The sequence below is a fragment of the Nyctereutes procyonoides genome, unplaced genomic scaffold (assembly GCF_905146905.1).
Source record: "Nyctereutes procyonoides isolate TBG_1078 unplaced genomic scaffold, NYPRO_anot_genome, whole genome shotgun sequence".
NCBI lineage: Eukaryota > Metazoa > Chordata > Mammalia > Carnivora > Canidae > Nyctereutes > Nyctereutes procyonoides.
The window spans coordinates 16,686,094-16,697,858 of NW_026575132.1; the positions used below are offsets into that span (position 1 = coordinate 16,686,094).

At 37.7% G+C, this 11,765-nt stretch overlaps 1 protein-coding gene across 5 annotated transcripts in view; it reads left to right on the top strand.

Annotated features, from left to right (window-relative positions):
• The window catches only part of PIKFYVE (phosphoinositide kinase, FYVE-type zinc finger containing), an 86,120-nt gene extending 76,793 nt beyond the window's left edge, over positions 1-9,327 (top strand). For all 5 annotated transcript variants that reach the window (XM_055345266.1, XM_055345269.1, XM_055345270.1 and 2 more), the window contains 7 exons: positions 667-726; positions 1,352-1,528; positions 2,311-2,414; positions 3,161-3,289; positions 4,379-4,640; positions 5,245-5,319; positions 6,046-9,327. In XM_055345266.1, the coding sequence (XP_055201241.1) occupies positions 667-726; positions 1,352-1,528; positions 2,311-2,414; positions 3,161-3,289; positions 4,379-4,640; positions 5,245-5,319; positions 6,046-6,161 (923 nt within the window). In that variant the 3' untranslated portion in view covers positions 6,162-9,327. The remainder of the gene's footprint in view (positions 1-666; positions 727-1,351; positions 1,529-2,310; positions 2,415-3,160; positions 3,290-4,378; positions 4,641-5,244; positions 5,320-6,045) is intronic.
• The last annotated feature ends 2,438 nt before the right edge of the window (positions 9,328-11,765 follow it).

Consider the following 11,765-nt stretch of genomic DNA (forward strand, 5'->3'; position numbering starts at 1 on the left):
TAATACTTAGAGTGAATCTAACAGTGGATTTGCCACACAAATCAAATATAAAAAATAGCTCTGAAGTAGATGCTAGTACATTTTATGTATTTTATATATTTAATATATAAATATATGTTTATATTTATATATTTTATGTATTATATATATATAAATATATATATATATATTTGAGTATATGACAAAGCATCTCAAGCTATTAGAGAAACATTATTCCACACACAGGGAAACAGTCATAAACTGATAAAGAAGTAATGGAAACTTAAAAAAAAAAGTAATGGAAACTTGATGTAAGAGCTGAGTTAGTATATTGTTTTTTTTAATCTATATTTTTTCTTTCTACTTAAAATCGATTAACATACAGTATGAGTTTCAGAGGTGGAGTTTAGTATATTGTTATCAGAGGAATGAAATATAAGAAAAATTATTCTTCAACCTGAATTCTCTAATTTTCACCTGAAAATTGCTCTTTCAAAAGGTACTTCTACTTTGTAATAGTTTATAAAGTTTAATTGTGCACATAATGCTTGCTTGAGAGTGACTTGACCAGGATAACAAGAATTGACTTGTTAGTTTTTATTGTTATGTGAGGGGAAAAAGAACAAACAAAATGAACTGATAACCCATTGAAAACTTTGGCTTTCCTAACAATATTATACTTTTTAGATGAGGGAGATGGAGGAGATACACAAAAGAAACAACTCATAAATCCTCATGTGGAGCTTCGTAAGTATGAGATAGAATACTGTTGGTTTGGGGACAGGGACTGTAATTGAGAAAAATATTATTTAAGACTTCTATCTTTATACTAGATAAATATCCTGTTTCTTGGAATGAATATTAAGTCTGTGTGCTGACATAAGCTTTATTTAATCTAGATTTAGTTTATAAAATAAAAATTTATAAAGAAATTTAAATTATAATTTAATGTATCTTATAATTTGATTTAATTACTAATGTTTAACTAATGGGTAGTCTCGAGCCATAGAGCCTTGACCAGCTGTCTAGAATTGTGTATGTATAGGTGAGTGGCAAAAATTTATCATCCAGAATAATAATCATACAGTAAAATTTAAGATGTGAAAGAATGATGAAAGTACGATAACCAGTATAAATTTAGAAGTGGGTCTTATTTTATGTTTGATTTTCTGTAAGGTCGTAAGATGCTTTTCAGTCTTCCCTAAGAATCATTTTAATAGAGCTACATAAATGGATGTAGACTTAACACGAGAAATGCTATCCTGGAGAAAATGATACGGTTGCATTCGTCAGGCATGGGGAGTGGGCAGGAACGAAGAGAGATTTCTGATTCATAAAAGCCCCCCCCTCCTTTCAACACTTCTGTTTATAGAATTTTCTGATGCGAATGCCAAGTTTTACTGTCGGCTCTACTATGCGGGAGAGTTTCATAAGATGCGCGAAGTGATTCTGGGCAGCAGTGAAGAGGATTTCATTCGTTCTCTTTCCCACTCCTCACCCTGGCAGGCTCGTGGGGGCAAATCAGGAGCTGCCTTTTATGCAACTGAGGGTAAGTCTTTCTAGTCACTCACTCACTGAGTTGTAGCCATCTTTTCCCCTCAGATAATTTGAATCACTTGAGCTGAGGTTGTATGATATGGTCAACTGGCAAATGAAGTTTTCTGTTTGAGAGGATGTAATACAATATTTAAAAGAATACGCGTGTATATGATGTGCAGTTGGAGACAGACATTGATCTGATCCTTACTAAACTCTCTCTGGTCCTGACTTGTACAAATGTAAGTAGTGGTAGCGAACTTTTAGAAGACTCAAAAGGATACTTCAGAGCTGATGAGAGAATGATAAAAATACAAATACTTGACCTGAAAATAGGAAGGCCAAGTTCTTAACCTGCAGAGGTTTATAGAAGTTGATGACTGTTTGTACTTCACATTCCATTTTCCATACCCTAAAAAATAAGTTATCTGAGAAAATGCAGCAGGAAGGATGTTGCTTGGTAAGAGCTTATTTCATAACTGTGACTTACTGCATTGTTAACAAAGGAGTTTATAAAATTTTACTTAGTAGTTTTAAAAAGTAGATGATCTAGCTATGAATTTAGGTGTGGTACTGTCAAAGGTAGAGAGGCTTCTTGACTCTATAAATCCTCAGAAACCTTCTGAGCCCTCAGTTCCTTGAGAACTATGTTCTGATTAAAATCTTCTCTGTGACATCAGAAAATCTCCCTTAGAGCCATGAAACAAATCTTTTGGGATCTTTGGAGTGATTTATTGTAAATTATGTCAGGAAATACTGTGACTGAATAAATATGTATACACTTCTGCCTTTTAGATGATAGATTCATTTTGAAGCAAATGCCTCGTCTGGAAGTCCAGTCTTTCCTTGACTTCGCACCGCACTACTTCAATTATATTACAAATGCTGTTCAACAAAAGGTAGAAATCCCAAACTTTGGTCCATAATTAGAGTTTTCTGGACTTTTTTTACATCCTGAGAGTCCCAGTGGCAGTTTTTTCCATGCTAAGATAAGAGCAGGACACGACTGGATCTGTTATGTTATTAAGGTGTGATAGATAGATGCAGTTATTTCAAACTTTCTTTCTTACTTCACCAGTGAGAACCAAGAGATCTCGAGTAGGTTGCATTTAATGTGTGTGTATGTGTGTGTGTGTGTGTGTGTGTGTGTGTAGAAACATTAAGATTGGATGAAAATAGCTGCACATTGTAATTTATAATTTTGTTGAGACAGAAATTAGAAATGTTTGTTGAGACATGAGTATATGGATCTTTAAGTAGAAAGGAAGCCATTGGCTCAGGTTTGCCCACTTGACATTTAGCATTGATCCTCCCAGTAAGGGTATAAAGGAGTCACATAGATTTTTTTTTTCCATTTATGGTTTTGTTGCATGTTTTTGGGGGAAATTATATGTCATAATAAAATTTGTGATTTTGAGAAATTATAAAGCATTATCCTTTGGGGAGATACAAAGTATCTAATGTTTTTTATTAGCATTACTGTTTTACTTTTTATTTACTCCTGAGATTCAAGGGCTTAAGTTTTTTTCAAGGTCCTTTGGTCATATTAATAGAATATCATGTTTGGATATTACATGGATAATCCAGATATGGGTACTAAATTACAAATAATCATTTTTGATCGAGTTTATCTTTTCTTGATTAGAGGCCCACTGCTTTGGCCAAAATTCTTGGAGTTTACAGAATTGGTTATAAGAATTCTCAGAACAACACTGAAAAGAAGTTAGATCTCCTTGTCATGGAAAATCTTTTCTATGGGAGAAAGATGGCACAGGTAAGGACATTGAACTGTGCAAACCATGTAGCTACTGGAACCTTTAGCACTTCTGGTTCCTGAATATAGTGAATTAGAAAATAGCGTGTTACTTGATAGAATTAAACTTTAACTTTGGAATTGTTGAACCTTATAGGAAAGATTAAAGAATATTGTAGACTGGTCTTAAAGTTTAACCTATTCAATATCCTAGAAACATAGAATCATAGAATTAGAAGACTGATCTCTTTCTGTCACCTGAGTTTTTAAAGTTGAAGAAACAAAGACTTAGAAAAATTAAATTTGTGACAGTCACGCAGATATTCCAGGAACTCAGGTTGTTTTAGATTCTAGAACAGTAGCTTTCAAAGTGTTGGTCCTTGAACTATTTCCTGTCTGTGATGAGATAAGGAGCTTACACTAGAATATCATTCAATGCACTGCTTTCTTTATTGAGAATGTCTTGCTCTGCTGAACTGAACAGTGTGCTTACTGATGTGATTGTTTCACATTCTGGCACTAGCTCCTGAGGTCATCATGAGCAGGAACAGCTGACTTAGCACTGGTCTGTAGAATACACTTTCTGTTGCAACTGGTCTAGGACCTAAGTCCCCTGACCTTTGAGTGTGTGGCTTTTACCACTCCCAACATTTCTAGGGACATACAGTTGCTTCTGCACTGCCATGAGTATTGAATGGAGTTTTGGTATCAAAGCTAAGTTTCCTACAACTGTTTGCATCAGTTTTTTAAACTGCTCTATGATCCAGTGATACATTTTTGGAGTTATTTGCTAATGTTTCTTAAAGTTGATTAAGTGGGTTAGTGTATCCTGAAATGTTTGAGTAAGTGAATTCCTAGGTGTTAATTTTTAATGATGAATCATATCACCATTTATTTTATGTTATTACACAATCTTAATACTCGTGTTACATATATTTTTAATACATAAACAATATGTTTAATACATTTATATGTTATGATTAAGTTTTAAAGTTAAATTTAGAAGCATATATAATGGTATAGGCTATAGGGCATCTTTTTGCATTTCCAATTTAATTACATTAATTATGCAACTCATGCATAAATAACAGAAAATTTTCTTTCTGCTAGGTTTTTGATTTGAAGGGTTCACTTAGGAATAGAAATGTAAAAACCGATACCGGGAAAGAGAGTTGTGATGTAGTCCTGCTGGATGAAAACCTCTTAAAGATGGTTCGAGACAACCCTCTGTATATCCGTTCTCATTCCAAAGCCGTGCTGAGAGCCTCGATTCGTAGTGATTCCCACTTCCTTTCTAGCCACCTCATTATAGATTATTCTTTGCTGGTTGGGCGAGATGATACTAGCAATGAGCTGGTAGTCGGAATTATAGGTAAGTCAGTAAGCATATCTTACTTCTATTATAGTTCACGATTGAAGCCAGAGTACATTTGAAGATTATGCTGAATTTGGTCTAGTCATAGCTTATTAAACATTTTCATCAACTTTCATTTGAAAATTCAACAATAGCTTTTAAATTCTAGTTACCTTCTATTCAGCGTCCTCATTTTCATTTTCATTATCTTTACCAAAAATATCTGTATTCAAAAAGTTCTTCATGGGATCCCTGGGTGGCACAGCGGTTTAGCGCCTGCCTTTGGCCCAGGGCGCAATCCTGGAGACCCGGGATCGAATTCTACGTCGGGCTCCCAGTGCATGGAGCCTGCTTCTCCCTCTGCCTGTGTCTCTGCCTCTCTCTCTCTCATTCTATGTGACTATCATAAATAAATAAAAATTAAAAAAAAAAGTTCTTCATAAATGAAGCTCTAGGAAGTCATTAGGAGGATTAAAAGAATTACTATGGAAAAAAACCCTCGGGACAGTGCGGGCAATACTGTTAATATTCAGTAAACATTGTAGAAGTAACAGTAATTACTGTTGTTGTCTCCTTATATTTACTAACATAACTTTATTTCTAATCTCACCTCCTGTAACAGATTATATTCGAACATTTACATGGGACAAAAAACTTGAGATGGTTGTGAAATCAACAGGAATTTTAGGAGGACAAGGTGCGCAGAATTTTTCTTTATTCTTTAAACTGTTCTCTTCCTTATCAGTTAACATTTAAAAAATGGGTACTTTTTAAAATTCCCCCCCCATAAGTAAATAAGTGGTTATCTCTGATTTTATCATTTCCAAAATGATCAAATAATAAAGGGAACTATATAGGTGGGGAAATAATTGGTTTTAAAGTTGTGTTAAAATGCCAGAATGAAAAGTTACCCAAAAAAGGCCAAAGAGTGTGAATAAGAGGTTATTTATTTTTAATTAACACTTGAAAGCTTCTGGTTCTCTGAGCACTGCTAGCTCCACTTGTACTTTCATACATCTCTCGCCTGGAGGCAAGAGCTACTAGTCTCTATTTTTAGAGGCCGGGGGTGGGGTAGGGGTAGGGGCAGAGGAAAAGGGGAAGAAATCTTAAGCAGGCTTCATGCTCAGCACAGAACCTGACATGGGTTCAATGTCACGACCCTGAGATCATGACCTGAGCCAAAATCAAGTCAGATGCTTAACTGAGCCACCAATGCTCCAAGAACTGATCTTTTAAAATGGGAACCCCTACCAGGAAGGGCCTGTCCCACATCGTGGGGCACAGTGGACACTCCCTCTTCCTTTCTGAGACTGTCATGGTATGTGTGTCTTTATGACAGTTTTCATGAAAGAATATAGCTGCTCAAGTCAGTTGTTGATCAACCATGTAACAGCTTTTTCCCTTTGCTCTTTCCTAATCTTAGGTAAAATGCCAACTGTGGTCTCTCCAGAGTTGTACAGGACTCGATTTTGTGAAGCAATGGACAAGTATTTCCTGATGGTACCAGACCACTGGACAGGTTTAGGTCTGAATTGCTGAAATGGAGCAGGTGATTTTGAAATGGACCAGGAATGAAAAGGCCCTAGAACAAAGGACCAGAAAGGAGCTCCATGTTTTATTTCTTCATCACATTCCCCACTGCATGCCAAGGCCTTCCCATTCCGTGCTTGTGTGGGCTGTCTGTAACTGAAGGGTTAAAACTCCGCGGATTTTCACTTTGGCTTTGGATACCTACAAATTAGCTGTCCTTCTGCTGGAAAGTTGCATGAACATTTTCCCACATAAGCTAAAATAGAGGCACATTTCAAAGGGCTAAATACAAATGTAGGGTCAGAGATGAGGAGATAGGGTGAAACATGGGTTGTCAGATTTGTTACCAATCCTGTTAAGAAAATAACGCTTCCTAGATTGTGGCTTTCCTGGCATCATATTTGACACGTTCTTTACTTAGTATTGGTAGAGCTGGTGAATTTGTTTTGTGTTTCTTCTGTGATGGTGTAATGTTGCCTATTATCAGAATTTCTGAAACCTTTAAAAAATTCTGAATTATTCTGTTCATGGCCAGTTAAACAGATCGACCCTGTCTGTCCTTGTTTGTTTGTGGAATTTGACTTAAATTGGGAATCCTGTCATGTCCTTACCTTGCCCTGTTTTTTGAGTGTGCTTGCTATTTGTCTTCTCTGTGGGTGACTGGAGACGAGCCATTCATCAGCAGCCTTCTTTTGGAGCTGTTTTTTAAGCTTATTGATAACTTTTGTGCAATTAATATGTTAAACTGCACTTCTCTGTACCTGTCCGCATTCTAGGTTTTCTACTTTCAGGGAAACAGTAAATGAGTCTATAATGACTAAATTCCCAAAGGGAGAATTACTAAGGATTTTTTTTTTAATGTAAAAGAGAAATTAGACCTTATCCAAGAAATTGGGTGAGAGGTAAACACTTGCTTGTTTTTTTGTAAAGGTAAAGTGTCTTTTTCAATATAAATAGCAATTCAAGTGGCATCTGTAAAACTAAGAGGTTTCTAAGTGTGGACATCCGTTTCTTAACTTTCTGCACCAGTTTCTAGGCCAGTTCTGATTATTGAGAAATGTTAAAGAGATTAAATATTTGTAGTAAGGAACTTCTTGTTTAATAGAGTTTTTGTTTGTTTAAAAAGTGATCAGTACTGAATTGTCTTTGAGGAAATAACAGAATGCCAACTATTTCCTCGTGGCTTCTTTCCCTAACAAGGATAATTTGGGGATTTGTAAAGTTTTATAACGTTTTCCTCTTTTCAGGCTTCCTATAATAGCACATTTCTATTGTAACTTTCACAAAATAAGAAAAAGAAATCTGGGTACATTCCAGTTACAGAGACTCTAAGTATGTGAAATAGGAGCATTTTGGAAAGTCTGCTTTAGAGAATGAAAGCAGTAATGAAAGCATTAGTTTGGTGTTCATTGCATATTGGAAACCTGATTTGTCTTGAACTAGAAACAAGTTGGCCAAGGACTTCATGACCAATGATAAGCACTTTAAAAAAAACAAAACAAAACAAAACAAAAAAAAACATGTGGTGTGCCTTTTGAAAACGCACAGAACACACTGGTGGTTTTAATTTTGATGTGACAGCCTAGAACAGGACGGACGCCTGCCCGAATGAAACGTGTGGATGGACCGTCGCTAACTGCTAACTTCTTGTGAGTCCAGGAACAGTGGATTTTGCGACTTCTTTTGAATACAAACACTCTTCTGTCAGGATACTTAGGGTTATTCACCTGTGCATTTCCTGCCCCCTCTGCCATGTCCACCGCCAGGAGAAGGTGGCTTCCCTTAGCCGTAATCAGGTCGTTTCTATGTTTTAGCCTCAACACCCTGCATATGGCAGGCTTGGATCCTCCATTGGAAGAATTCCTGATGGTAGCGTGTGTCACGTTGATTTTGTTTTCCTTGCCCATGACTTGAACTATTTTTTACAGCACGGCTGCCTCTTAGATAATTTTGGGGCAAAAAAAAATTCCAGTATACTATAATCTGAAGCAACACTTGCTGCCTTGCAAGGGTGATCTGTCCTTTGGAAACTGTCTTAATGAAAGGGAAATTAATTCATTGTGAGTAGTAGGACGACATCCTCAGCCCTGGTGCTTTTGTTGAGGCCACGGTAGTGTCTGTATATGTCTGTATAAGGTGTTTCAAATATCGTGCTGCTTGGTGTTAAGCATTGAATGACCGCTCACCTCTCTTGAATTTCCTTTCGAGGCTTGGAGAACATTCGTGTTGAAAAGACTGAGGAAGAAATCTTACTACTTTCTTCCTTAAAATAAAACATGAATCCTGAGAATATCTGATAGTTGCACAAGAAAACTATGTGAACGCTTTGCATTGTATAAAAATTTTGTTTATAAATATGAAGATTTCTGATGCTGTCAAAACTCTATGGAAAAATAAAAAAGGTTTACTTTTTTTCCTAGCCAAGTCTGAGACAAATAAGGGGAATCGGGTATTGCAAGCCCTTTTGTAGTCTGTTGAATTATTTAAATTTGTAGACGTTTAAAATTTCCTACAAAATGTGCTGCTTATAATGTTTTCCTCGATCCGGCAGTGAGTGGTTTTCTAGCTTTGGCTTTTATTGGGTATTGTAAATAGGTTTGTATTGGTTTTGGTGGCATCAGTGTCTCCTTGGCTTTTTACCCATTAGCCCTGGGCTTGTAAAAAAATGTTGCCAAGGAAAAGTAATCTACCTGTAGAAAGTTTGCTTAGCTAGGGGAGTGAAAACTCTCGTGAATGCGCCTGGTTGGTGAAGCAGGTCAGGCCATTCATTGTTCCTCAAGTATTAACATACTGACTTATGCAGTATTCAAACCATCTAGTGCAATGCCTTTTTGTTTGTTTTTGTAACACGGGTGCAGTGTATTATAGAAAAACAAAAATTACAATCACGAGCAGTTTTATTAATGCTGCTGTGCTGGTTTTGTAAAAAATGTACATTATGTCTTTTGACAGGTTTAATTTTAACTAGAGAAATGACATTGTAAATCATAATATCCTCTTTTAATTTAATATGAAAAATTCAATTAACAATATTGAAAATACTTAATGTATTATATTGTATATATTTCTCTACTTTGGTTCTAGCTCTTTTATATGATTGACATGTTATTTAAGAGATAAAACTGCCTTGACCTTTTGGAGACTTATACTGTAAATAAAGAAGACTTACGATAAACTGAGAATCAGCCTCACTTAGTTTTGAGTCGGTTTTCGGAAATTAATGGGGGTGGGGGGGTAGGGGGGGAGATGGAGTTTGGTGTCCAAGCCTCGCCCCTCGCCCCTCTCCCCTTTACCCTCCACCTCCCCCATTGCCTCCCCACCTCCTCCCTCGCCTCGCAGTGTTGCCTTCTGTTCATTTTCTTGCCCTTCGTCTGTCTCCCCACCAGAGAATTTAAGTCTTTCACTAGTAAATGGTCTTCTTAAGTCCCAGAAAAGGGTGGGGGAGGGTCTTAAATCTGCATGTTTGCTTCTGCCTGTGTAAGTAATGGCTTTGCCTCTCCTGCCCTCCTTTTCTCCATGTGTTTCTGCTTTCCTGGTGGGACACTCAAGAAAGTACTGCCCTTTCTCAGCCAGGAATGGCTGAATTCACCTCCTTGGCAGACTCTCTAAGCTATTAATTGGTCCCTGGCTTGTTCAGAGGAGTCTGCCTGGAGTGGATCCAGCTGTGCCCCACCCGCAGCAGTGGGCGCACCTGCTCCCCTCCACCAAGCCTGGGCTCACCCAGGAGCAGGAGAGCCTCTGGGCGGTGCCCCCCTGCTGTGGTGGAAAGGTGCTCGCTTGGGGCCGGGCACCCAGTTCTCTGGCCCACCTCCCTGGCAGTGTCTTGTGTTGGAAAGTCCTTTCTTGTACAATTCTAGGTTAGTGTTTAACAAAACTAAGATTTTTTAACCTAAGTTTAAAAATTGTGGTTAAAACCACCCCAAATTTATCATCTTCGCTATTTTTAAATACATGGTTTGGTGATGTTAGCTGCATCCACATTGCACATTATACCCCCCAGAGCTTTTTCTTCTTGCAAACCTGAAACTATACCCATTGAACCACTCTTCTTGCTCACCCTGGACTCTGGTCACCTTTCTGTTTTCACTGATTTGACTACTTTAGCTTCTTAAAACCATACAAATTTGTCTGTGGCTGGCTTATGTTATTTAGTATAATAGCCTCAAGTTTCGTCCATGTTGTAGCATTTTCCTCTTTTTTAAAAATTCAGTGACATTCCAGGTTGAATGATGTACCACTGTTTTCTTTATTAATCATCAGTGGACATTTGCTTCCACCTCTTGGCTACTGTGAATAATGAGCATGGAAGTGCGAGTGTACTTCAAGATCCTTTGAAAAATTGTTTTGGATAAATACAGAGAAGTGGGATCACTGGATCCCATGGTAGTTCTGTTTTTGTTTTGAGCAACCTCCACATTGTTTCCCCTGGCAACTATGCTATTTTACAATCCCACCACCAGTATAGGAGGGTACCAGTTTCTCTACATCTTTTACAACACTTTGATGGTAGCCATCCTAATGAATGTGAGGTAATATCTCATTGTGGTTTTGATTTGCATTTCTCATGATTAGTGATGTTGAGCATATTTTCATATGCGTGTTGGTTATTTGTATATTATTCTTTGAGACATGTTCAAATCCTTTGGCTATTTTTAAATTTGGCTTCCTGGGGCACCTGGGTGGCTCAGTGGTTGAGCGTCTGCCTTTAGCTCAGGTCATGATCCCGGGGTCCGGGGATCGAGTCCCACATTGGGCTCCCTGCATGGAGCCTGCTTCTCCCTCTGCCTGTGTATCTGCCTCTCTCTATGTGTCTCATGAATAAATAGGTGAAATCTTAAAGATTCATTGTTGCATTGGAGGAGTTCTTATATATTCCAGATGTTAACCCCCTTATCAGATGTATGATTTGTTATTGTTTCCTCTCATTCCATAGGCTGCCTTTTCATTCTGTTGATCGTGTCCTTTGATGCACAAGTTTTTAAGTTTGACATAGTCCTATTTGTCTCCCTTTGCTTGTACTTTTGGTGTCATAACCAATAAATCATTCCCAAATCCAATGTCTTGAAGCATGCCCCCTCTTTTCTTCTAGTTTTACGGTTTTAGGTCCTATGTTTAGGTCTTTATCCCTTTTTGAGCTATTTTATATGGTGTAAAATAAGGGTGCAACTTCACTCTTTTGCATGTGGATAGTCAGTTTATTCATGACAGACACAGAGAGAGAGGCAGAGACACAGGCAGAGGGAGAAGCAGTCTCCACGCAGGGAGCCCAATAAGGGGCTCGATCCCTGGGCCCGGGATCACAACCTGAGCCAAAGGCAGATGCTCAACCACGGAGCCACGCAGGCATCCCAGAAGAGACTATCTTTTCCCCATTAAGCGATCTTGGCACCCTTATCATTTGACCACATGAGCAGGGGTTTATTTCAGAGTCCCATTAATTTATGTCTGTCTTTATGCCAGGACCACACTGATTCCTGTAGCTTTGTAATATGTTTTAAAATAAGGAAGTGTCAGGTCTCCAACTTAATTTTTCTTCTTCAAAATTGTTTTGGCTATTCGAGGGCCCTTGAGATTCCATATATGTTTTAGGATTAATCTATTTCTGCCAAAAGA